This window comes from Anthonomus grandis, chromosome 13 (genome assembly GCF_022605725.1).
Source record: "Anthonomus grandis grandis chromosome 13, icAntGran1.3, whole genome shotgun sequence".
Taxonomy (NCBI): domain Eukaryota; kingdom Metazoa; phylum Arthropoda; class Insecta; order Coleoptera; family Curculionidae; genus Anthonomus; species Anthonomus grandis.
Window position 1 is genome coordinate 16,406,285 of NC_065558.1, and position 26,697 is coordinate 16,432,981.

At 32.3% G+C, this 26,697-nt stretch overlaps 1 protein-coding gene across 1 annotated transcript; it reads right to left on the reverse strand.

Annotated features, from left to right (window-relative positions):
- Positions 1–7,082: 7,082 nt before the first annotated feature.
- On the reverse strand, positions 7,083–25,659 carry LOC126743868 (golgin subfamily A member 1). The gene is made up of 9 exons (XM_050451108.1): positions 25,306–25,659; positions 25,038–25,253; positions 15,959–16,176; positions 15,469–15,717; positions 15,168–15,413; positions 14,480–14,694; positions 14,199–14,427; positions 7,666–7,898; positions 7,083–7,607 (listed from the first exon to the last, which is right to left on the reverse strand). The coding sequence occupies exons 1-9, from the start codon at positions 25,442–25,444 to the stop codon at positions 7,454–7,456; spliced, it is 1,899 nt and encodes a 632-aa protein (XP_050307065.1). The 5' UTR covers positions 25,445–25,659; the 3' UTR covers positions 7,083–7,453.
- Positions 25,660–26,697: the final 1,038 nt, after the last annotated feature.

Sequence of the window (26,697 nt, forward strand, 5' to 3'; positions counted from 1 at the left end):
AACTTTACCGACCACTTATTTTACACGACCCTATATACATTTTGGCAAAAATGGTTGCAATATCAGTTTTTAATAAAACCAATAGTAAATGTTGAAAATTTCAAAAGATTACAACTAGGCGTTCCGGATATTTTAACAAAAAACCATCTTTAACATGATTCATAAAACACCCTGTAACTTGAAACGATGCACTTTTGAACCATACTGTATATGGACTTTTTGTCTTATTTTTAGACAAAGATGCGGCTGGTAAAATATTGCGATGTAATTTCGGGACACCCTGTATTTTGTAAGGATTCTGTAAATTTTTTTATGAGAATGATTTGGTAATATCTAAATCTGATGGACAGCTGGTCCAACAACGGGAGACATTATATAAGTTATTATTTTTCAAATTTAATAAAAAACGATGACTCAACGTACCTAGCATAATTTGAAATTTTGATTATTCTCAATTCAATCTTTAACCGTTAAAAAAAAATTTCGGCTGTTCAGGTCATGTGTGTAATAGCACGATCGTAAAAACATTAATAAAGAGCGCATTCGTTGAGAGCGTGTACAGGGTGGCCATTTTATTAGGGGCCTCAAATGACTGGAAAAAAACAAATCAGGAAGACTTCGACATTCAAGAGCTTAATAATAAAATGCTTCAAATACATAAAACGAACCCGGATTGTGTGTACCTGACAGAGAAAATGAATAGTGTTAACTCCTGGAATTAGTAAAATGCTTAGAAGAAACTATCCAGGAATATAATTAATAAGGAAATGACAGATACTTGTGGAATTATTAAGAAATTACTTCAAATGTCCGGAAGAAATAAATCGGGATGGTAAGTACTTAGGAAGAGTATCAAATAAAAATACTTCTAAAAAAAACTCCTTTTTTGTAACTTTTGATGTGATTAATAGAAATACTGTAGAGCTTTATGTAAATTACAGTGTCAATAACTTATCTTTTGAAAAGATGGGTATTTTTTATTATGGCTAAATGAGAAAGAAATAGTTGCAGTTGTCTGGCGTTTTTAAGATTTTTTTTCAAATAACTGGAAGTGTTTTCGTTTTAAGCGAATTTTTTAATTATTTGAGTTTCATCAATACAGGGTGTTCAAAAAGTGCTGCACCGACTTTAACACCAGAATTTTAAATGAGACCCTCCGTATATTTTTAGGTTTCTTGGGAGAAATAAAGCTAACTTTCATAAGAACTACCTATCCGAATTTTGTGTAGTTTAGACAGAAATTAAGGTTTTATATTTTTTTTAGCAATTTTATGTCCTCGACATACAGTGTTTTGTAAGGCTGGTAATTAAAACTTTTTAAGAAAATTCCTACCACGATTTAAGAAGACTGACTACCTCCTATTGATCGACGGTGACCGGGTATTTTACATTTATACAGGGTGTCTCAGGTAATAAGATAAATTTTTCAATTCGCAATATTTTAAGTTTTTATGACCTGGACCGTCCCACGCTTCCAGAAAACAGACAATTAGATATTTTGCTCGATTTACAAGAAAATCCACATAAATCAACTCGATAAGGTGCTGCAGACCAGTCGGTTAGTAAATCATGTGTTCTAAAATATTTGCATAGGAATAAATGGCATCCATATAAAATTCATTTAATTCAGGCGCTTATTGAAAATGATCGCATCCGCAGAATAAAGTTTTGCGAAATAATGATAAATAAATGTAATGCAAACCCACCATTTTTAAGTAAGATTGTTTTTTCCGTTCTGTAAATACGCAAAATTTTTGTTATTGGGCACCAGAAATTCCACACTGGACTATGGAAGTCACACACAATTTCCCAAGAAGGTAAACGTATAGGCAGGAATTGTGGGTCCCTATTTTATTGAGGCCGCAGTTACCTCTGAAAATATTTAGAGTTGCTTCAAAATCAGATAGTACCTAGTTTAATTTCACTTTATCCAAATGGTGAAAACCCATTTATACCGGCAGTTCGATATAGTTCCAACAGGATGGCGCCCCCTCACACTATTCGCGAACAGTAGGAGATTACCTTACAAACATTTTCTCAAATAGATAGATTGGAAGGGGGAGTTTTATTGAATGGCCAGCAAGGTCGCCAGATTTAACCCCATTGGATTTTTATATATGGGGTTATCTAAGATCTAAAGTTTATTTTGATAAACCTGAAAGCTTAGAAGAATTAAAAAATAGAATTAGAGACGAAATACAACAAATCCGGCCTCAAACAATAAGTAAAGTATTACAAGAATTTGAATATCGACTTGGTTACTGTCGAGAAAGTTAATGGTCAATAATTTGAACATTTATTTAAATTTTTTTGTTTTTTTTTTTTATAAACCGTTCCCAGAATTCATGGTTATTTATAAAAAATTTAATCACAAATTTCTTAATAAATATTGAGGTTTGGTGAGGATAGGACATGGTATACAAAATATACTTAAGATTTTAAAAGAATTAAAAAATTTAATAAAAAATGGATGTTTCTATTAAAAAAAATTAAGTTCATAGTCAATTTTAGTCCACCCTGTATACATGAATTCATCATCAAAAAAATCGTGTAAAAAAAATTAATTTGTTCCAACTTACGCGTCCTCGCTGTATATTAAACCTATTCCAAAAGAAAACCATGTTTATAGCTTTTATGACTTAAGACCGATAAGTATTCTTGCAAGTTTGTCAAAAGTTCTAGAAAAAATTATGAATTTAAAAAATATCTAATGAATTGAGAACCTACAATATTCTACCTGATTGTCCATCTGGCTTGGTTTTGGTTGTGATAAAGCTATGTTAAATATGACTAAAAACTGATGATATGTATGCCACGGACTGCAAAAAATGTAAAGCGCTCTAATCTTATTACATTACAGTAAGGTGTTTGACACCATATACCACGAACTTCTCTTATTAATTTTAAATTTTCTGGACTTCTCGAGTGCTGCTTCTGAAAATTCTCTTCAATAGATCCAATTTGAAACTTCCAGGGGTAAATCAGATGCTGATAGGGTAAGCTGTGGTGTTCTGCAAGGGTCCATACTATGTCCTTTGCTTTTCAATATATAGGTAAAGCTCGATTATCCGTCAGGGGTCGGGACCAGGGTGCGACGGATATGAGAAAAAGACGGAAAATAGAAAAAAATACAAATTTATTTAAATAAATTAAAAACAACTTGCGAACAAAAAAAGGAATAAACAAACCTATATAAAATTAATATTAAGTCATAAACATTATGGTTTTTTTTTTAAATCTGTGATTTTTTTTTTGCTTTATCATTTGGAAGCGTTTCTTTCTTGCAAGGTGGCGTATTTTCCTCAATAATACTAGTTGAAGTTCTGCTTCTTCTTCTTGATTTTCGTACCATTGTATAATTTTTGTTACCATATCCTCAGCTTCCACATGGCTAATGCTATCTTTCGGATTATCTGGTAAGTCATCTTCACAATCTTCATGATCAGTGGCATCTTTTATGGAAAATATTTTCCAATATTGTTTTTGTCCGTATCTGTCTCGGAAATAAGTCCTTGAATAAAAGCCTTTCGATATCTTCTCTTGAAACTTTCAATAACCCCTTGGTCCATAGGCTGAATCAAGGATGTCGTATTTGCAGGCAAAAAGTGACAAGTTTTTTACCATCTTCGGACTTTAACTCTTCAATAGGATGAGTTGGCCCATTAATTATTTAAAGCATAGCTTCTTCGGAAAGATTATTTTCACGTAAGGCCGGTCGTCCATTTATTCGACATGTCGTCCACAATTTGTTTGCGACAATTGTCGGAAACAAATGTCGTAAGAAAATAAGATGAGCTCGTCCACTTGTACGCATCAAGTCGTCGGACGAGGATGCAATTTTATTACTCGCGTTGGTTCACCGACGCAGAAAAAGAAAACAAAAAAGAAAGTTTTGGGTTCATCCATACTTTACTGCCAATCAAGAGAAAAGTGCATTCGTAAGCGGCAGATCAAAAGAAATCATCGAAGATCCTATAAAATTTCAATCGTTCTACAGAATGTCACGAGATAGCTTTCTTGTATTACTTTATAAACTGGAACCCTATATCGCCAAGCAAAATACAAAATTTCGTGAGTCTATATCACCTGAAGAAAAATTAATAATAACGTTGCGGTAAGTAAAAAATTATTTTTCACGAACATGGAACGCATTTGCTGAAACCATTTCCAATGAGAGGAATAACAAATCAAAAACGGATATTTAATTATAGGCTGTCACGAGCTCGTCGAAGTGTCGAATGTGCCTTTGAAATATTGGTTTCGAAATTTAAATTACTTCAAGGTCCTATTCTCTGTTCCTCAGAAAAAACTGACAATATTGTGAAAGCATTATGCATCTTGCATAATTTCATTCGAAAACGTGAAGGAAAACTGTCCCAAATATCAGTTCAAGACGATTCTGAGAGTGTTACTTTACAGTCACTTCAACCTGATCCCCGACGAGATACAGAAGAAGCTCTTGCTCTCCGAGAAAGACTATGTCAATATGTTAATAAGCAATATGCAGCTTTGCCATGGCAAGCCCAATATGCTCTAAATTAAAACAATATAACAAATTATTTCAGTCTTACCTTTTTCATTGAATACCTTTCCAACTTCATTCCATGTTTTTTCCTGAATTTGTCTGTTTGAATATTCGCTTAAAGTGTAATCATATAATACCCTGTACTTTTCAACAGCTTCCACAAATTTAATATTAAAATTAGGGTCGTCCTTAATATTTTCGCTGCACACACACGTTCACCGTATTGAACAAACGACAAATGTCACTTGAAAACACAGCAAGCAGTGTCGTATACAAATTGTCGCAGACAAGTACTGGCTCGTTTGCGACGTGTCCGTTTAATGTACGAGAGGCAATTTAAAACTATGAGTTCTGATAAAAAGCGACATGTCGGCGACACGTCGACGACATATCGTGAACAAATGTCTTTTAGGTGGACGACCGGCCTAACTATTTTTTAACTTCAGGGAGAAAACACGTTTTAAACCAATCAACCAACACTTTTTTGGGCTCTATATTTCACAGGCAATAATCCCATATCCATGTTTTTAAAGGCACGAGGTTTTTTTGCTTTTCCAATGATTACAAGCGGAAGCCTATGATCACCGCTAGAATTTGCACAAACCATAATCGTTATGCGTTTCTTTTGAACTTTATATCCAGGTGCTGACGTCTCAGAAGATGAAGCTAATGTCGTTTGAGGAAGTGCCTTCCAATTTAAGCCTGTTTCATCGTAATTGTAAACTTGATTTCTTTGTAGACCACGCTTTTTAATTTCCTCCCGAAGCTTGTTAACATAATCTACCACACTAACACTATTAGCACTTAATTTTTCACCTTCAATAGATAACTGCCTTATTCCGTGTCGAATTTTAAATTTGTCCAACCATCCTGTGCTTGCTTCAAAAAAAGGGTCGGTACTCGGGCAATTTTTTATTGAATTCTAATGCTTTTTGTTGAATGATTGAGCCTGATAAAGGTATTTATTCCTTGACTTCGCTGCTGGGTAAACCAGTAAAAAACAACCTCATCTAATTCATTGTGGGTAACGAATTTCATCGTTTTTTGATGAGTAACATCACCATCTGTTTCCATTTTGCTGATATGGTTTTCAATGATATCTCCATGCTTTTTCAAATCATTAATTGTAGTTCGCGGAACATTATAAATTTTTGATAGTGCTGTACCGCTTTCTCCCTTTCTTAATCGACACACAATTTCATATTTTGTAGTTAAATCCAGCACTACCCGCTTTCTGTTATTATCAGACATTGTAAAACCTTAAACAAAACAGTTTTACATACACAAACACTGTACAACTATCCACCCTATACCTTAAATATTGAAACCGATATTGGAAGCTAAGTAGTGCATGTAAGTTAAAACAAATCAGTCGGTCGCGCGGTCGGGCTCTGTTAAATATTTGCCGCCGGGCTGCGAATTAAATTCTCCCAATTTATTTTCAACAACAAGGTGGGGGTGACGAATAACAGAAGTTGATGAATAATCGAGTGCCGGATAATCGAGGTCCTACTATATATGCAAACAACCTTCTGTCTTGCTTAAAAACTTGTAAGTAGCATAAATATAAGGATAATACTCAGCTGTATCATTTCTTCTATCCCTTTGATCTGGACTTGGCAAAAGCCACTAGTAAAGAAGATCTAAGTTTACTTCACTTCTCAAAACGTCATTAATTCATTAAAATCGTAACTTTATAGTGAATTTTAACAAGAATAAAGAGTACATTGAATTGATGATTAATATTAACATAGGTACTAAAACACTTTCTTGTGAGGTTTGCAAAAGTCTGGGTGTATTTTTGGATGTTTGATTTAAAACCAAGATGTTTTGAGTTACTGTTTAAAACCCATATTAACTATTGTTTACAAACAGCATATTCCGCCCTTAAGTTATTCTATCTTCATAGGTACGTTTTGACACAAGTATTAAAAATGAGACTAATTGATTCTTTAGTTTTAAGTCATTTGTAATTTTTGCGATGTAGTCTACTCACCTCGTTTGGACTTTTTTGAAAAAAGTATTGCTTGAGGTACCTACGGCGTAAGAAAGTTTTAGCCAGCTTCTTATAAATGAAGAGTGCCACTGGTTTAACATGGCTCAGAGGCGCAAGGTTCATTCTGTATAGTATTTCACAATGTTATATTCATAAAATGTCCTTTCTATTTCATTAATAAAATAAAATACGGTACTGATGTGCGCAATTTAAGGTTTATTTCAGCTGTACAATAAACTTTGTAAACTTGTAACGTTCCTCAATCAGTATGAAGAGTAGTAAAGTTAGGTTTGGTTGTAGTAGAGACATATATTTTTTTTTTAAATTTTATTTTATATAAAACAGACATTTTTGGCATTTTTTGTCTGTTTCTTAGTTTATATCTGTAAATTTGTAAAATAAACTTATTAAGATATTATTACTATAAGAGCACTTATATTATAACCTTTACATGAACAACCTCACTCGAGGCATTGCCAGGAATTGAATAGAAAACTGAAATTTAAGATATAATAATATCGCTAAATTGGTAAATTATTTTGCAATATAAAAAACATAACATAATATTTGGCATTTATTCAGTTAAATATAAATAATCATTAAATATAAATTGCGTTAATAATAATTACAGATTATATACAACCTTATCACTTAACAGACAATACTGCTTTAAACTTACGTAAAAATAGAACAGCCTAAAAATGTCAATTAAAAAAGCGTTAAACTAAATAAAATCTTATTTACATACAACAAAAAATTAAATTGGAAAACTGATTTGGCAAAACATCACTGAAAAAAATTGTCTAATGTTGATAACATACATTCTATCGATAGTTATGACCTAATGGCAATGTTTATAGTTTTTAGTTTTCTAATACCTTCGAAGCACAACCATACGGGTTAATCGCTTAACATCAGAGTCCCCGATACGATCAGCTTTTCGCATTATTTTTCGAAATTTTCGGTTTGCTGCCAAACCACGACTTCTTCCACTCTAGGGTGTCTTGAATTAGTTTTTCCTCGTCAGGAGTGAATTTTAGTAGGGCCGAGATCGCTTTTATTAAGTGCTGAGCCTCATAATCACGACTAAGGACAAAATCATGGTAATTATCATTCTAATTTAAAGTATAAGAGCTCCACGTACCTAATTAAAAACTTAATTATGACATGCTTTAAATATTTAAAATTGACATCGTCCTCGTCTCTTTTCACTATACTAGGGAAGTTTTTGGTTGAGATGTGGCTGGGTTGAATAACGGCCGGAGAACCGTTATGTTCGAGTAGGTCCGAATGATAATTCGGATTACCCGGAGTTCTTAGTTCTTGCTGTAGCGTTTTCTTCAAATCAGCTAGTCTTAATTGCAACATTTTTATTGTCTAAAAAAAGTATTTGTGCATTAGAATATGATTAATTTTTTTAATTTCATAAAAATTAAGAATATAATAATTAATAGTCCTATGGTTGGAACTCAAATTACGAGACAGTTTTACCACTAACCAAAACTCTTTATTTTAGTCTCGACACGTGTTTCGCTAACAATGGTTGCATCTTCGGGAGAAGATTAAAACAAGTAGAACAAAAAAAAAGAATGAAGCATGTCCGAACTAATCTAAAACACTAACTAAACTATATAATTGACTATAAGGGATTGGACCTTTATCCCTGTTAAGAATGTTTTTTTGATTTTTGAATATTGCTAAACTTTTGTATGCATATAATTTTCCATTCTTATTAACTGTCTTAAGTAGTTTTAAGTTGTCTGTCCCTACGAAATGACCAGTATTTAAAACATGGTAAGCCAAACTTGACTTTTCAACTCTTCCATGTTTCACATAAGCTAATTGTTCTTTAAATCTGACATTAATTGATCTTCTGGTTTGTCCTTTGTACAATCATTGCACATAATCTCATAGATCCCGGACTTTTCATTGGTCGAAACGTATCATCCATTTTTCTCTAAGAGACCAAACGAAAACAAAAACAAAGGTAAGGACACAAAGTCACGGTCTCATCCAATCTATATAATTTCTTAAAAAAGGCTTAAAAGCTACACGTGTTTCGCTCCTGTCGGAGCATCATCAGGCCTAGACCTACAGTTGTAATGTGATCTGTGTAGGTCTAGGCCTGATGATGCTCCGACAGGAGCGAAACACGTGTAGCTTTTAAGCCTTTTTTAAGAAATTATATAGATTGGATGAGACCGTGACTTTGTGTCCTTACCTTTGTTTTTGTTTTCGTCAACCTATCAATGAATAATCATGAAGAAGCAGTAAATCCTGATAAAGCTCTAATTTATGATGGGAAATGGGAAAGCACCTGAGATGGCCCCTAAACTAAGATCTCACTTAAGACTTGGTTTAGGACACAGCATAAGATCTGGTTTATGACCAGACATAACCTCAAAAATGACGGCCTTAAAGAGCATGAGGAAACGTTTAACAAAGAATAGGAATCAAGCTTACCTCAAGATGTTGGAGGGTCTTTTATAAACTGTATTAAAGTAATCTGTCACCATGAGGTAACTATGAGGTCGTATCCCGAACTTGGGAAATTGAACTTGTTAAGCTAAAGACCATATTATTTGGAAAACCAAAACGCAATTTCTGGGTACTTCTTCGACAGATAATACCACGCAGGCCCAGTTTTACAAAAACCAGTTTGACAATACAGCGTTGCCTTGCTTGGCTTTAAGTTGCAGCGAGTTCGGAAAAGTATATGGAGAGAGGAGGGGAGGACCTAACCTCAAAGTTTGTTTTTATTTTTAGTCCAATTAAAATTCGATTTTTTTGAGTAATTAGCCAGAATATTAACTAGTTTTGCGTGTATGGAGTACATAGTTTGTCTCCTTAGTGCTAGTTGTATGAGTTTGTGGATATTTTTTTGGTAAATATTACCTAACCTATAAAAAACGTGCTGAAGGTTTTATGGTTTATTCTTGCGGCCGATTTATCGAAAAATGTCTGGGAGATGCTCTAATTGTGACCAGATTTGCACTTTCAAAGATCCACCAAAAACCCCTGTGGAGGTCTTTGGATTTCCCTGCGACTGGTGCAAAGTAGTAAAATGCAAGAAATGTGCCAATATTGGATCTAGCGAAGTTCGCGCTATTGCAGCTGTTAGTCGATCTATCCCATACATTTGCAGAGACTGTGCTCCCAAACTCAAAAGCCTGTTCGAGGTAGAGGCAAAAGTGGCATCGTTGGAGCAACAAGTGCAGGACTTAAAAGGCTTTATGGAGGGTATGAAGTGAGGGTATATGTGATGATATCAAAAGCATAAAATCTGCATTCAAGAGCTCTTTTGAGGATTTAAAATCCGAAATTACTGCAATGAAAACATCGATAACTAGCCAACAGTCAAATCCATCTTCAGATAACTCTAACATGGATACCTTTTTAACTGAAGTCAATGATAGAACTGTTCGGGCTAACAATATTATTATCTATAAATTGCCAGAATCAAGCTCCGATAGAATTCAAGATAGGATACAGGAGGACCAGCAGAAAATAACTGAACTGCTGGGGGTAATTAATAAAGAACCAGCAGTCGAGAAAGTTCTCAAGGTGATTAGATTGGGTGAGAAAAGAGGAAACAAGTCGAGACCACTTAAAGTGGTATTCTCTGACTGTAAGATTGCACGGGACATACTAATAATGGGAAATAAGAAGTCACATTTACATGCATACAAATTAAAGAATGACTTAACAGTGATGCAAAGAGAATGCATCAGGAAGGTGGTTGCAGAGCTAAACAGAAGAAAAGAAGAAGGAGAGGAGAATTTAATAATTAAATATAGAAATAATGTGCCATACATAGTAAATTCTACCTCAAACAATGTTAGAAACAATAGAAAAAACGTAAATGAGCCCCATTGCAAGTATTTTGCTATAATGTTGGTGGCCTAAGAACTAAAATTAATGAATTAATTAAAGTTGTTTTATGCTCGCACTATGATATTTTGATATTTGTTGAGAGTTGGCTCTCTGATGACTACTCCGATGCTGAACTGTCTGTAAAGTCATTTAGTCTGTTCAGATGTGATCGTTCACCTTCTTCTAGCAGCAAAAGTCGCGGAGGAGGAATTTTGATATATATCAGGGATGTTATTGATTCAAGGAAGCTTACGTTGGTGTATGATTCAGTCGAACAATTATATATATTATGTAGAATTGGTAGTATTAGCTTTATAATTGGGGGAGTTTATATTCCCCCAAATTCTGCAATTAACTTATATGAAAGTCACTGCCATACTGTTGACATTCTCAGGCAAGAATATTCAAGCTGTGATTTTTATATTTTTGGTGATTTTAATGTACCTGATTCAAGTTGGGGGAATGACGACAATGGTGTGGTGGTGACTTGTCCTTTAAACTCGGCGGGTCTAGTTTTAGGTCAGCATTATGCTTGTTTGAGTTTTTATCAGAATATTACAATTCCAAATGATAGGCTTGTTTATTTAGATCTAATTTTTTCAAGCAAGCAAACTCTTGCTGTAATGGAAGCAGTTGATTGTCTTTTTGAGGGGTCATTAAATCACAAAGGGTATAATTTTGAAATTGATTTTAGTTGTGAAACTCAGTCGAATTTAAACTATGTAGAGTTTTATTATGATTTTAAAATGGGTGATTATATTGGTATTAATAATTACTTATGTGGAATTAATTGGGACTTGGTTTTAAGCTCAGCAGACATTAATACAGCAGTCTCACATTTTTATCATATACTGAATATGGCTATAGCACTTTTTGTTCCCCTAAAGAGATACAAAACTTCAAAGTTTCCTAGTTGGTTTTCAGCTGAATTAAGATATTTAGTTAGGCAAAAGAAAATTGCACACAAATGCTACAGGGTCAGTCATAATGTGGCAGATTATATTACTTTTTCAAACATTAGGGCTAGATGTAAAACTTTGACTGATATTTGTTATGATGCTGTGAACAGATAGCTGAAGGTTTTGCCCAGTTTTTTTCAACAGTCTATAGTCCTATTAATAATATAAACAATAATGGTGCTTTTATCAATCAGCAAGCAAAGTTAAATATGACCATTCCTAATCCCATCCTTTCCGTTGGGTTGATTTTTGATAAAATTACCAAGTTGCCACCCAAAGTTAGTTCAGGACCCGATGGCATTCCGAATTATTTTCTAATAAAGTGTGTATATACTATTTCATACCCTCTTTTTATACTTTTTTAAAGATCTTTAGATTCTGCAATTTTTCCAACCTTGTGGAAACATAGTTTTGTAATGCCAATTTTTAAATCTGGCGACAATAGCAAAATCGAGAATTACAATTAATACAAAAGTGTTTGTATACAATCAGCCATTCCGAAGCTCCTGGAAAGTCTTATCTATGATCAATTATATTTTTATTGTAAAGAGTTGTTACTTAGCGAACAACATGGATTTATTTCTGGAAAGTCTACTGTGACTAATTTGTTAGTGTTTTAGCAGAACCTGTTGAATGCCTTGGAGAGGGGATGTCAGATGGATGTAATCTACACCGACTTCTCCAAGGCGTTTGACAGAGTTGACCATAGTATTTTGGCAAAAAAATTGGATATTTTTGGATTTTCTAATCTTATGGTGAATTGGTTTGTAAATTCCCTGTCAGGGAGGACCCAGCAGGCACGAATAGGTAATGCAAGATCAAGCTATATTAATGTCACTTCAGGTGTTCCACAAGGTGGGCACTGTTCACCTTTGCTCTTTAATATTTTTGTGAATGATATTGGTGCCTGTTTTGAGAACAGTGACTTCCTTTTATTTGCTGATGATTTGAAGTTTTTTAGAGAGATTTTATCAATACTTGATCAGATTTTGTTACAAAGTGATTTGGATAGATTGAATGAGTGGTGTGTGAACAACAATTTGTTTTTGAATGTAAGCAAATGCAATTATATAAGTTTTCTCAAGAGAACTAAAAAGGTTGTCACTTCATATAACATTCAAGGAAGTACACTTCAATATTGCAGCATAGTTAAAGATCTTGGTATCTCGTTTGATGTTCATTTAAACTTTAATGCACACATAAACAATATTGTTCTCAAATCCTCTAAGAATCTGGGTTTTGTACTAAGGAACTGTAAAGATTTTGTTTCTATAGAGACCTGTAAGAGGTTATACATGTCAATGGTTGTTTCATTGCTGGAATATGGCTCAGTGATATGGTCGCCCTTTTACATGAATAATTGCTTGTCCTTGGAAAGAGTTCAGAACAAATTTATTAGGTTTTATCTCTATAAACTTCGAATAAGAATTCCGGATGATCATGTTTATGATATTGTTTTAGAAATGCTTGATATGAAGACATTGAGACAAAGACGGATATATGCAGATTTAATTTTTTTGTATAAATTATTGAATGGTCAGATAATTTGTCCAGAACTTCTGATGACAATATAATTTAATATTCCATCTAGGAATTTAAGGCAGTATCGTGTCTTTTCATTACCATTTCATAGCGCCAATTATGCATTACATGCTCCTATTGAAAGAACTCTAAGAATTGTCAATACTAGGGAGGTTGAAATTTTGGGCATTTCCTTATCTAGATTTAAGAGTCATATAAGAGAAATTGTTAAATTTTTTTTTTTTTTTAGTGCAATACTGAATATTATACTTTAGTATGGTATGTTTTTAGTATTTTTAGAATTCTGTTATATTGATTTAAGTTATAAAACTATTTTCGGTATTTTACATTTATAAGTAGGCTTTATTACTGCTTAATAGTTAGTATTTTACTGTTAAGTATGGTTGGGTTCAATTGATTTTGTATTTAATTTACTGTTGTAATGGGGTTGATCCCGTAAAATAAATAAATAAATAAATATTCAAATTGCAGGAAAAACAATGGCATCAACGTATCGAAAATGCCAATACGTAAAAGTTGATCCTTGAGCATGGCGTACGTGACCAATGACAAAAACAGACAGATAGAAAAATCACGTTAGTCAAAGAGAGAGAGAAAAACAACCTAATTCCAGTAAATTCTTTAAAATTCAAAGCGAAGAACAGCTAGCGCCAAATAGGAGTTCTTATTTTTACAATTCCATTAACTAGAAACTAAATGTCCCGATCAGTACTATTCATACAATATTAAATTATTACATTATAAAGGCAACCAAAGAAATAAAAACGCTACAACCTATTGACATAATTAATTCAGCACAAAAATATTCAAAATATAAAAAAATAATTTCACAAAAACTATTTTTGCATTTACTTGAGAACTTATCATTTGATGAATGCATTAAAATGGTTCTTAACTTTTGGCGCATTGCTAATTTACATGTAAAACTTTTTGACAAAATTTAATGATATGGCTTGATAATCGAAATCATTGTTGTCGCCAAGACTGATGCTTAAGGTAAGCAACTGATGCTTTAAAACACAATATATTAAAAAACGATTTATTACATTTAATTAAGACATTTATCAAATTATCAACATAAGTGTCGCTCTACTTTTACCGATAGTGTAAATGTTTGGTCTCCAACCCAAATTTGCAAAAACAGACAAAAACTATCAGAAACTTTAAAATAATTTTACAATAATTCGTTAATAGTTTTTATCAATATTTACAGCTTTATTTATTATGTTTAAAAAGAACGAAACAATATAAAATCTGTATTAATGATTTTCCAGAAGTATTTCATAAAATAATTTCAGTTTACCTTATTTTTTTCAGCAAGTTGTTCCTCTAAATCTATAATATTGCCATGTAACTGTTGTTGAGCACCTACACCCTCTTTCAACTTAGAATTCTCCAATTCTAACGCGGCCAATTTGCTTAGAATCTCTTTATAGTCGGTTTCTTGCCTTCGCATTTCTTGCTTGACCAACTCCATTTGCTGAGAGATTTCGGCGTTGCGCAACAACGCTGTATTTTTTTCTGAGGTAACTCTTAAAATATATATTTTTTTATTATATGGTTAATTTATTACAGATTACACACCTGGTTAAAGTCTTTTGTACATTTAAAGAATTCGCCTTCTCTTCACCTAATTCCCTTTCCAATTTTGTAATAATCTGTCTTAAAGAATTATTGGTCATGTGTTCAGAATCAACCGAGATTTTTAGTTTGCTGTTCTCCTCCTCCGATTTTTCAAATTCACCCTCCACGTTTTCCAAGTTTTTTTTCACTAACTTAATTTCAGTCTTTGATACGTCCTGGAATTGAATTTTTGGTGATAATTAAGGCATCATTATGTGATCACGACCTATTATCAATCAGGAGTAAACTCCTAAAAGCACCACTTATATACAGCAAAAAAAAAATGGTTAACACAAAAACGCAACAAGAGGAAAATTACAAGAACCCAAATAAAAGATCCGAAAAAAGTCAAATAAACATATATTTAAATAAAACAAAACCCGATAAAATAAATGTATATAAAACTTAAACAACTACTAATACTTCTTAACTATAATAACCAAATAAAGCAATTTAGTGCATCAAAAACAACTTAAAATAAAATAACACTTGTGCAATACTGCATAGTACATTATTATCTTAGGCACTAAAGTAATGATAAGTCCAACTACGCCCCTGTCCTTAACCATCATTTAGATTAACTCAGAACCTTGGACGGGGACGTATTCGGAGAAAAGTTGCGCAAATTCCTCTACTGTTCCCCACTCACTAATTCTGTCCTTAAAAACTGTATTTCCTCCTTATTTTCATCTTCAATATTTTTAAGAGAGGTAGATAACTCCTTTATATCTTCTGTCAGACGTTTTATTTTAGTTTCCTTATTTGTCAAATTAATTTTATTGAATTCAAGCTCAGCCTCAAGTTGCTTAATTTTGTCAAGCAAGTCATCCCTGTCCTCAAGAGCTCTTCTTCGCTCTGCCCCTTCTTCAGCAGCCTGGCGACTCAATCTACCCACCTAGAAATACTCAAATGATTTTTTAACATACCAGAGCAGACGTTCGTCTGTAAACCTGAGTCTCCAAAGAAGCAATTTTATCACTCCATGAAGTCTTAATATCCGCCAGCTGTAAATGAGCCTCCTCCAATCTTTGCTCCAGAAGTTTTTTTTCTGAATCCACAGTAGACTCCCCCTCACCTCTACCTCTTAAAATGACCACAAGATCAGCTAAATGTTTTCTCTCTTGTTCACTTTTAGCCAATTCAGTGGCCAAATGAGCCAAATCTCTGGCAGAAGAGTGCCTTAAAGCCTCCAGATCATCCTGAAATATAGACACATTTGAGGTTATCTCTTGGGATCATTTACTTTCGTAAGCAACTGAAGCACATACCTGTTTCTTTGCATCCCAAAGCTGCACACAAACATTTTTGTAACACAAACAAGGGAGTGTAAATATATGTATATTTTGAATATATACAAAATAAATTGTGAGAAAGCAGGTAAAAAAATAATGTAAGTTATATGTCGCGAAATTGAATGATGTTTAAAAGAAATTGACTTACCTGTACATCACTTAACAGCTCTTCTTGCCGTCTTAGTCGGTTAAGTTCGTTTTTAAGTTTTTCAATTTGCTGTGTGGCTTCTTTTAACGCGCCACTTTTTTCTGATAGTTCCTTGTCCTTTTCCAAGACCAGGTGTTTTACTTTTGATAATTCTTGATACTGTAGACTTTCTAATTGGTCAGAGTTTTCTTTGTGCTCCAATATTTTTTGTTTTAAATCTAAAATTTAATTTAGGTAAAATAAAGATAATGTACATTAGCAGAATATAAAACTGAATATGTAAAATTTCCAAAAAGTAAGGACTAAAAATTATTTTATTAATCATTTAATAATTTATGGAGTATTTTATGATTTTCTAAATAAGGCATATAAAAAGATGTTCAAAAAAAGTTTCTTAGGAATCTGTATTTTCAGAAGTTTAGTGTATTTTCTGTATATATCTTTTCATGATCACCTAACCATAAATGTATTGTTAGCAATTTTAGCATCCAAAAGGTATGCACAAGAAGATATGTTTAATGCTTTATATTTTTATATCTTATTGTATATAAGTTGGAACACAAAGATACATATTTGATTAGTCTTGTTCAACTACAGTACTTGAGTCCAATGTAAGAAGTAGAAAGGGCAGATTATAATTAATAAATAAAAGGGTAGGTTTCTCGGGATACTATTTAAAATGGGAAGGCGAAAAAACAAAGTGGTACCTGCTGACAACTGTCTTATCTTTTTAACATTTACCTCTTCCTGATTTAACTTTCATTCATTAAAGTTATTATTAATATCTTTTTTTTATTATTTATGTATTAAAGACAGGATACACCAATACATAAGTTAACAATACAATAACAGCATTCTACAAGCTAACTTAAAGTTATCCAAGATAAGCATCATAAAAGTAGTAATCCAAAAACCCAAAACTAATTCTCTGTACTGTAACAAAAACAAATCAAATTACAAAAATATGTAATATATAAACCGAGTTTACAGTAAGGACCTATGGGAGAATTTTGACCATAGTTAGTATGGTGAAACAGAATACGGAAAGATTGAAATGCACCACTTCTAATCCTAGCTGGTAAATCTAAGTTTATGCACTCCAACAAGCTGCTACAATCTATGTAACCATTAATTAGCTTATGTACGAACATCCACCCGACATATTCCAACATAACCCGATGTAAATGACTCTCAATTATTGCATAATCATGATCAGCAATAAACAAACCCATCCTAAATGTGCAAAATCTTGAAAAATTCTTAAAATGCCTGAGCACAAAAACAAGCATTTAATAATAATAATAATAAATAATAATAATAATAATAATAATAATAATAATAATAAATAATAATAATAATAATAATAATAATAATAATAATAATAATAATAATAATAATAATGATAATGATAATGATAATGATAATGATAATGATAATAATAATAATAATAATAATCCAAACAACTTGCCCAATAACAGGAAACAGTTGCAAAACAATGAAAAATATAGTTAAAAAAAACACACAAACAAACCTAAAAGAATGAAAAGAAAAGAAAAAAAGTAAAGTAAAGTCACATTCTCAAAAGTTATCCAAAAAATTAGAACAAATAACTATTAATATGATATAAAAACCAAATTATAAAAGTTTAACAAGATAATCACATATTCAACAAAATTAAATTAAATTAACTGCAATATACCTACCAACTATAACTTAAACACATGGGCCTTAATCCCAATTTATATCGCACATGTGACAGATCCGATTAAATATAGCGCATATTGTATATAGTGGCAATTTCAACAGGATGTTAGTATGAGGCTATGGCAGAAAGAATGTTAGGGGATGTCTAGCATTAAGCCTAGGCACCATGAAACGTACACCAGCAAGAAGTACAGTACTATCAATGAATCCATTCAGTAACCCATGCAGGAATTTTACAAAGAAGATCATTCTTCTGAGATGTAATGGATGTAGATTGAAGCATTCCAATAGTTGCCGATGATCAAACCCTCTTACCGGATATATGCCATCCTGCCTGAAGGCCAAAAACTTAGCAAATCTACGCTGAACAGATTCAAGGGGACCAACATGATTCTGATAGAGCGGGTTCCATATAATGCAGCCAAACTCCAGTTTTGATCTCACAAAGCAACAGAAAAGCAGTCTTAATGTAGATCCCAAAGTAAAACTCTGAGAACTTCTAATTATGAACCCGAGCCTTCTCAGGGCTGACTTGACTATGTTGTTGAAGTGTGGAACGAATGTAAATTCAGAGTCAAAGGTTATACCAAGATCAGTAATTTGCTCTAATCTACTCAAAATAGTATCATTAATAAAGTAAGTTTTTGATCTAGAGTAACTGACCACACTACATTTAGCCGCATTCAAGCCTAACCTGTTAACAGCGCACCATACCTCCAATGTATTTAGACAGTTCTGAAGAAAAACACAATCCCCCAAACCATATACATTTAAATATAGCTTCAAATCATCGGCAAAAGCCAGCCTATGACAAGTGAGTGACTCAGTCATTTATAAAAAAACTAAACAGGAGCGGACCCAGGTTCGAGCCCTGTGGCACACCCGATGTTACGTTAAAAAGTTTCGATTTAAAGACCTCATATTCGACATATTGAGATCTACCAATCAAGTAGGAATGAAATAAATTAAATAATCTCCCTGAAAAACCATACTGAGTTAATTTATGCAGCAAAATATAGTGATCTATCCGATCAAAGGCTTTTTGTGTGCTAGACAGATAGGATAAGTTAGTAACACAAGATCGCCCGCTAAAAAATCCAGGTTGGTCTACAGCTTAGAACATTGAAAGGCTAGAATTAGTAAACAACAACTTTGTTTGAGTCCAACATGTGCACAGGGGCAAGAGGGGTGTGTTGTTTACAAACATATTTGCCGATTCTCTGTTGTCAAGTCGACGCGAATTTCCAACGGAGGAATTTTTTTGCTATATTTTAACAACCATTATAACGTTAATTTAACTTACTTGTGTTGTATTTTATAGGAAAATTTAAATTAAAAAATATAAATACTACAATTAACCTATTTTAAGAATAAATATAATATCCTTAAGCAAAAAAATAACAAAATTATTAACATTCTTATCCCTAAAACCGTTTCTAAAAAATTTGAAGCGACAACACCGGAACTTAAGCGCCTGAGCCATAGGCATAGTGTCATCTGTCAAACGGCTTTTTGTTTATGTTCGAGATTCGTGTATTTTCTTTAATTTTTTGGTTTCAAAAGGAAAAAGGCCACATTTTAGTGTTTTTTTAAATTGCTAGGATGGCAAAAACTTGTGTCGTTTGTGCCGCATCATGATAAAAAGGTGATTCAAGCCGATCTTTTCACAAGTAAGTACCGATACTTTCATAACATCACATCATGGGGTAACCATCATCATAAACGTAGAATAGGGGATCTTATAGATATAAACCTAATAAAAACTTGAATGTGAAAGTGTGTGTTAAATACCAAAATATTTATATTTTTAAATCTAAATATATTTTTCAACATATTCATCTATCAATAGGCTATAAAGAATATAAAACTAGAATTTTGTCCCTGGTTTTATTGCAGGATTTTATGTTTTTTTTGTTGTTTTGGCAGAAAGATGGCATAATACCCATATACCTATCTATATATAGTTTTGTTTTTTAATATAGACATTAGGTAGATAGATGAAATTACTAATTTTTTATCGCCTTTAAAGAATTTTGAAATTTATTTAGATATTGATATCTATGTATAGTTAATTTTGTCTTTCCCTAAAATTTGGTCGATAATTTTTTTTTTGTTTTACCATATTGCAACTTATAATAATAATATATATATAGTAATTGGCACCACATATTAATTTATTACTGTAATTTTTTTTGCTTTTTGATTAAATATCAAATACTTATTATAAATTGCCTAATATATGCCCAAAGGGAACAATGGATTTCATTAATCGAAATCAACACAATTAAAAAGAATATATTTGTTCAGATCACATCCTTAGAAGTGATTTATTATATAAGGAAGATAATATTATCAGTAGCCAGACTTTATTAAAAAAATCAGCTCTACCTTAAAGGTAATTTTTTTTTAATATATTTTTCTAGTATAAAAAAATCGTCACAAAAAGTATTCGTGTTACTCATATAAGCTTTATTTATACCTAATACTTATTAAATTAGGTATGTGTGTAAGACTATTTTTTTACTAGGATTTCTGATGCACTGGTCAAAAACACAGCAGCCGATAATTCAGATAATTTACCAAGTGATTTACCCTTCAAAGCTGCAAGGGTAGTTTTCCTGAAGAGTGCAAAAACTTCTTTAGCTTCCAAAATGGTATATAGTACAAACAGTGAAGCTAATATAGACAAGTATGGATAATTAAAATAAATTAATATTCTTGATACACCAAATTTTGTATAATTACAGATCTGATCATTCATCATCAACAATAACTGCATCTGAGATTAATATAGTTACTGTGGGGTCTAGGTCAACAATTACTATTTCCCATCCAATCCGTTTTTGTTTAACTGCTACACATTCCCTGACTCTGCCAAGGAAAAGGTAAAAATACACTCAAAATAGACATCATTATAGCAAATTTAAAGATTATTGTTCAATTCTTTCTCTAAGTACAAATAAGACTTTTATGCCATGTATCATCTTATTCTATATATCTTATTTAAAAGTGATATAGTATTTTATTGTGTTATATTTGTAATTAAATGCAATTAATCAAATGTATGATATTTCAAAGATGTTATGTTATTATAAAGATAACATACATTTTATTGATCAATTGGATTATCATAATACATTTTTTAAATTTTTTCTTTTTAATATTGGTAATACTATATTTTTATGTATATTACTCTAGGGTAAAATGAAAATGATATCCTGAGGACTTTTTAAAAGCTAAATAACTTATCACCAAATTATGGAGAAAAAAAAGAACAAAAAATTAAAATTCGAAGATTGCAACAAACAAATTTGCGCCAAAGAAATTGAATTAGATGTCTCAAGTTATTATTAAAATACTTAAGAAATATTACATATAATACATATTTTATTTGACTTGTAAAAGTACTTGTTTGTATATTACTACTAATAAACTATCTAATCTAATCTATTGTACATAGTCTTTATTCTAAGGTAAGCTTTGTTTTTTAGTATAAATTAATCTGATATAATAATTGGTATTAGGTATTATATAGGTCACTGTTAAATGTGTCAAAACCATTGTACAGGCTAAATACTCATAATAAAAATCTTATAACCTATAAAAAACCTGAAACTCCTTCACAATTTGAACCTCCTTGTAGTTTTAACTCTTTCCGCTGAAGCAATACTGTCCCTTTGAAAAAGTCAGCATCATAGAAGTATATATTATGTGATTTAAAGTAAGTGATGTAAAACTGAGTTTTGTATAATATAATAATTATAATAAAATTTTGCAAAATGTTAAAAATGTGTGTCTTAAAACATGATTTATTAAGAAATCTATAATATTATATTAATAAAATATTTTATTTCCATAAAAATGCTTTGACAAAAATGCTGCCTTTTATTAGGACCTTCCTCTAACGAAGTCCGTTAAAAAAACACATAAATAGCTCATAAATGGGAATATTACTTATATTTAAACTCTATAATAATTAATAAAAATTTATCAGGTAAATATTTGTTGACGACGTCACTGGTAGAGAGTGCTTGTATCGGTGGCGTCAACAATGCGTTCGAGCGGCGTTGCGATGCCATTAACGTTTTCTCGTTGCTTCGTACTTTATTTTTATTTATTTAACGTATATTGACTTCGATATAGATTATCTTATCAAATTTATTTTTAAAAAATGCATGATATTTTATTAAAGGGGAGCAGTAGTATTGTTTAAAGTTTTCGGAAAAAACTGAAAACTTTTATGATATTATAAAGTGATTTTTGCCATTTCTCTATAAGCATTTGGCATCATTGTATCAGAGATGTTGCAAGCAAACAAACCTGCCCATAGTTCCACGGCATGCTACTTCTAGCCTTTCAATGTTCTAAGGTCTACAGAGATGAGTTATTTTGCGTGACTAAATAGCGACCGATTCAGGATAGTTTCGAAAATTTTTGAGAAGTTACAGAGTAATGAGATTGGCCTGTAGTTTACGATTTGATCAGAGTCCCCAGCTTTTAAAATAGGTATTATTTTAGCAGTCTTCCAAATTTCAGGGATTTGTTCTGTTGACAGTATTAAGTTGAAAATGTAGGTCAGCGGATCAGCCAGGACACCAATGCAATCTTTAACCAAGAAGCTAGGCACACTGTCTACACCAGATTTTAACTTATTTTTGAGTTTTTTACTAGCCAAAATAATATGGGAAGGATCAACGTTGGAAATGTCAAAGTGGGGCACATTATCAGACGTCGACGAATGGTTAATGAAATTTGATTGTATAAATGCCTCACCAAAGAACAGTGCAAAAGCATCAACTATGTCTTGTGGGTCTTTAATTACTACGTCATCGAGTAGCCTCATCATACAAGGAATCCTGGTGCCAACCTTCTTAGAACCAATAAAATTCCAAAAGCTAGATGGGTCCAAAGAAATATTCCTTTCGGTGTTTTATATATACAACTTATATTCATTGCGTATTTGTAGTTTCATAAGGCGTCTAAGAGAATGGAATTTATTTTGAAAGAATGGAGAATTGTACATTTTAAAGTCCTTGAAAGCCTTTTCTTTCCTATAAATGTTCTTAATCAATTCTTGAGAATAATAATTTGGAAATCTTCTTTTACGTTGCTGCTTAAGAGGAATGTGTGCGGCAAATATGCCATTCAATATATCATATAGGGCTCCACATGCATCATTAACGTTAGAGGATAAATACACAGTAGACCAGTCAGCTTCAAGGATCGAGTCATAAAGGAGATGGTAGTTGGCCTTTCTAAAATTAAAAGAATGAGATAAGTTTTTATTAAGCTGAAAATTATGGACACGTTGACCTGAGACGGTAAAATCAATTTCCAGTGCAGGGTGATGCAAATCCTCCAAGACAAAAGGCACGTCACTACGCGAAACAGTACAGGTGAAGTTAGATAAAACAAGATCCAATAGTCTGTTATTATAGTTTAGGATGTGATTACAATGAACAAGATTAAAAGTGTTAGCAAAATTATTCACAGCAATAGACTTTTGACTAACATGATTACCTGTAGGTGAGTTAATAGAGAAATCAGACACGTTAAAATCGCCCATTATTATTACACTATGGTTTAGCTTTGATATTAAAAGTGTAAACTGATCCAGAAATTGCTCGAAAATTACAGATGTGATAGATGGTGGGATGTACAAAACAATCATAAATACAAAACAATCGTAAAATATCTGTAACCTAATAGTAAATTTACAGCCAACAACATCGATAGAGGGCGCAATACTGTTGCAAAAATCAGACAAATTAATTTTTTCAGACACAATGTTTTTAGAAACTCCACAGAGAACTCCGCCACCACGTGTGGCAATAACGGATTCAAATTTTTGGTCCGACCGGTAAACATCATGTCTTTGGAAATATTTCACCACTAGATATCTCTGGCTTCAACCATGTCTCGGTGATGCATATGGTGTGAAAATCCTGAGCAATGGCAGCAAGAAAAAAAGTCTTGGTTTTAGTGTTAAGACCACGAACATTTTGATAAAAACAAGTTAAGTGGGCATCACTAGCATGTGAAAATAAAGGCGAATCTAGTTTTTTGCTACAATTCTGGGGGAACCATTGATGTATCTTATATAAAGATTATTTTCTTCTTCCTCTTTGCGTCGCTTTAACTCCGATTTGGCTGCCATAAGCTCATTGCGCCGCCGAGGCGTCATGTCTGTCTCGATGAAGAATTTACTGACAGTCTTCAATTTGTTCTTCAAAACAAGCCTAACATCGTCTGTACTACCAAGGATCATCCTAACAGCCTGCCGCCCAGAAAGCAGAAATCACACAGATACCCAAAAAGTTCATTTTTGATTTCCCTGAAGGAGCAATTCTTACTGCATATATAACAAACTCCACTACCAGACATTTTTAATAAACTTGAATTATCGATATTACCAGCCTAGCTCCACTTGAAGATTGACAGATGATGTGGATAAGAGCACACATGTAATATGGCAGCCAACAGCTGATATATATAAGTGCACCCAGCATTTTTTTGATGATTTAACTGTAATTTAGTTCAGATGTTCATTTAAAGATAGATTCTCTTGAAAAATGACCCCCAAATCTCTTACTTTGATTACATATTTTAACTGTTCCCCATCAATAAGATTCTTATTATAGTTATCTATTCCTAGTCAAAGTTTACGGGCTATTAACTACTTTCTTAAGAAACCAGTTAGATAGCTTTTTTAAATTTTAATATCTTAGAAGATGTGGGGTTACATTGTATATTTTTGGGAAGTATAAGTATTTGCTCAATGTTTACTTTTTTTGAGCAATTTCTAGTGGAAAGAATATTCTAGAGTGGACATATAGCACCCCAAGTTATAATATTTATAGGCTGTCTTTATTTTGAGTTTATTTAAAAAGATAATTCAACAAACCCTTTTATTTTTTATAGGAACCAAACATTTGAAAACATGATATGGATATAATGATGTTTTTTAAACAATTTTTTAAAAATGATTTAAGTACTTTATCTTAGTAGTGAAGCAAAATAATTCTGTGGAGTGAATTTAACTGAACTCACAGTTATTAATGAAAGGTGTCAACTTTACCTAGTATAAAAAAGAAATAAAAAAAACTACCTTGTAGAAAAAGCATTTTTCTCTTCTGAGGAGAACATCAAATCAATTTTACTGTGTGTAGTATTGTTGATATTAATAATAATTAGAAACTGTTAACCTTCCAAAAATTATAAATTAATAAAAGTTGTTAGACTTGTAAGAATAATTCATAAATAATGAATCTTAAAGGCAAACCTGCAAGTACAATTGGTCACTGGGTACCAATAATTCTAACAAAAACCTTTAATTTGCAATCCCAACTGTTGTAAACTTAAAATAGATACCTACCTTCAGCATTTTTTAAAGCATCCTTCAAGTGAGATATTTGCTTGTATGCCTCATCTTTTTCTTTTAACAGGTTTTGCAAGATTTTATCTTTGTCTTTTAAAACATTCCTCCACTCTTGCTCTTTCTGGTCTAGTCTCCTGCTAAAGTCATGCTCAATCTTGGCTATTCTTCGCCTAAACTCTTCAGGTTCTATTGGACCATCTTCTTTTACACCATCTACAATATTGAACATTAGGAGGCTATAAACAAAATCCTGTGGCTTCAAGACCTAAGGACACAACAGAGTTTAAGCTGGATGTGGAGCCCTGCAAGGACTTGCCCCTTAAGTTCTCGGCGATTTTAGCAGTAAATTTACTGAAATCACGGCCAGTTTCTTCATTAATTTTGTTTTTTAAGTTAGCAAACATTTTGTTTTTTGTTTACAACAGGAACCTTTTCATAATAAATTTAGTAGTAACAAAATTAGCAGGTTCAATCTTGGCACTAATGGTTGCAGACTAAGCATAATAATAATCACTAATTATTATTTAAAATGTTTAGTTTAACACGTCGAATATTGACTTTCATTTTTATCAGAGAAAATTGCAAATTACAAATATTTTTCTAATTTGATAGGGCTACGTCAGTCTGTCAGCTGTCAAGCGACGTTTTGACAGTGCAATAAAATCACTACAATAGGTGATTTTAGTAAGTTTTGCGTCAATTAAATATATACCAAAGAATATTGGGGGTGTAATTAGTGACGTCACATATCGATTTATTGGGATTCTTGTGAAATATTGAATTCTTCCAGAAATTCTTGAATGTTGGGATTTCTGTGTACCTTTTAAAAAAATATTATCAAGATTTTGATATTTAGGATTCTGGGATAGACAGATACCTAGATAACACAGATCCCTCAGGGTTCATAACATCAAAGTTCTAGTAATACTTGAAATTTGAATGTGATGAGGTTCCTCTAGAAACATTCATATCAAATCAAATAAAAAAAAATTATTTCCCGATATATATAAAAAGAATAATTTTTAAAATTATGCCACATTCTGGAACACTATATATCGTGGGCGTACAAAGAAAACCCTGTAAGTCCACTTTTTTCAAAAAATCGTTTTTTTGCATAGCCAAGTCCATTTAAATATAACCTATCATACTAAATACCCGTTAAGTCCAATATAGTTCAAATAGAAGAGATACGTCTAGCTTCCAAGTTATTAAGTCCGAAGAGACTAAATATTATTCAGGAAAAATCTATTAAATGCACTTAATTGGTTTATAAATTAGAAAAGAGTATAATTTATCCTTTTTTAAACCCAAAAAGTATCTCTGCCAGAAGTGCGAAAAAAATAAGAAAAAATTAGTGACAGCAGACCAACAACAGGAATATGACGAGATTTACCTGAGTCATCTAAGAAGAAAGGATGACTGCAATGCAGAAAAAATTAAAGATAAGGATAGGGCTACAAGAGAAGAAAGTTTTTGCTCAGTAACATTTGACTTACAGTCTGTGTTGCAGATTCCGTGCTCAGATGTTAGCCCAATGTAGTATTCATGAAAAATTTGTGTTTACAACCTTACCGTTACCATACACAAATTTTTGGAGAGCGGCCATTCCTATATGGAAGTAGATTCAATGCACAGCGCCATTGAATGTGCAAAAAAA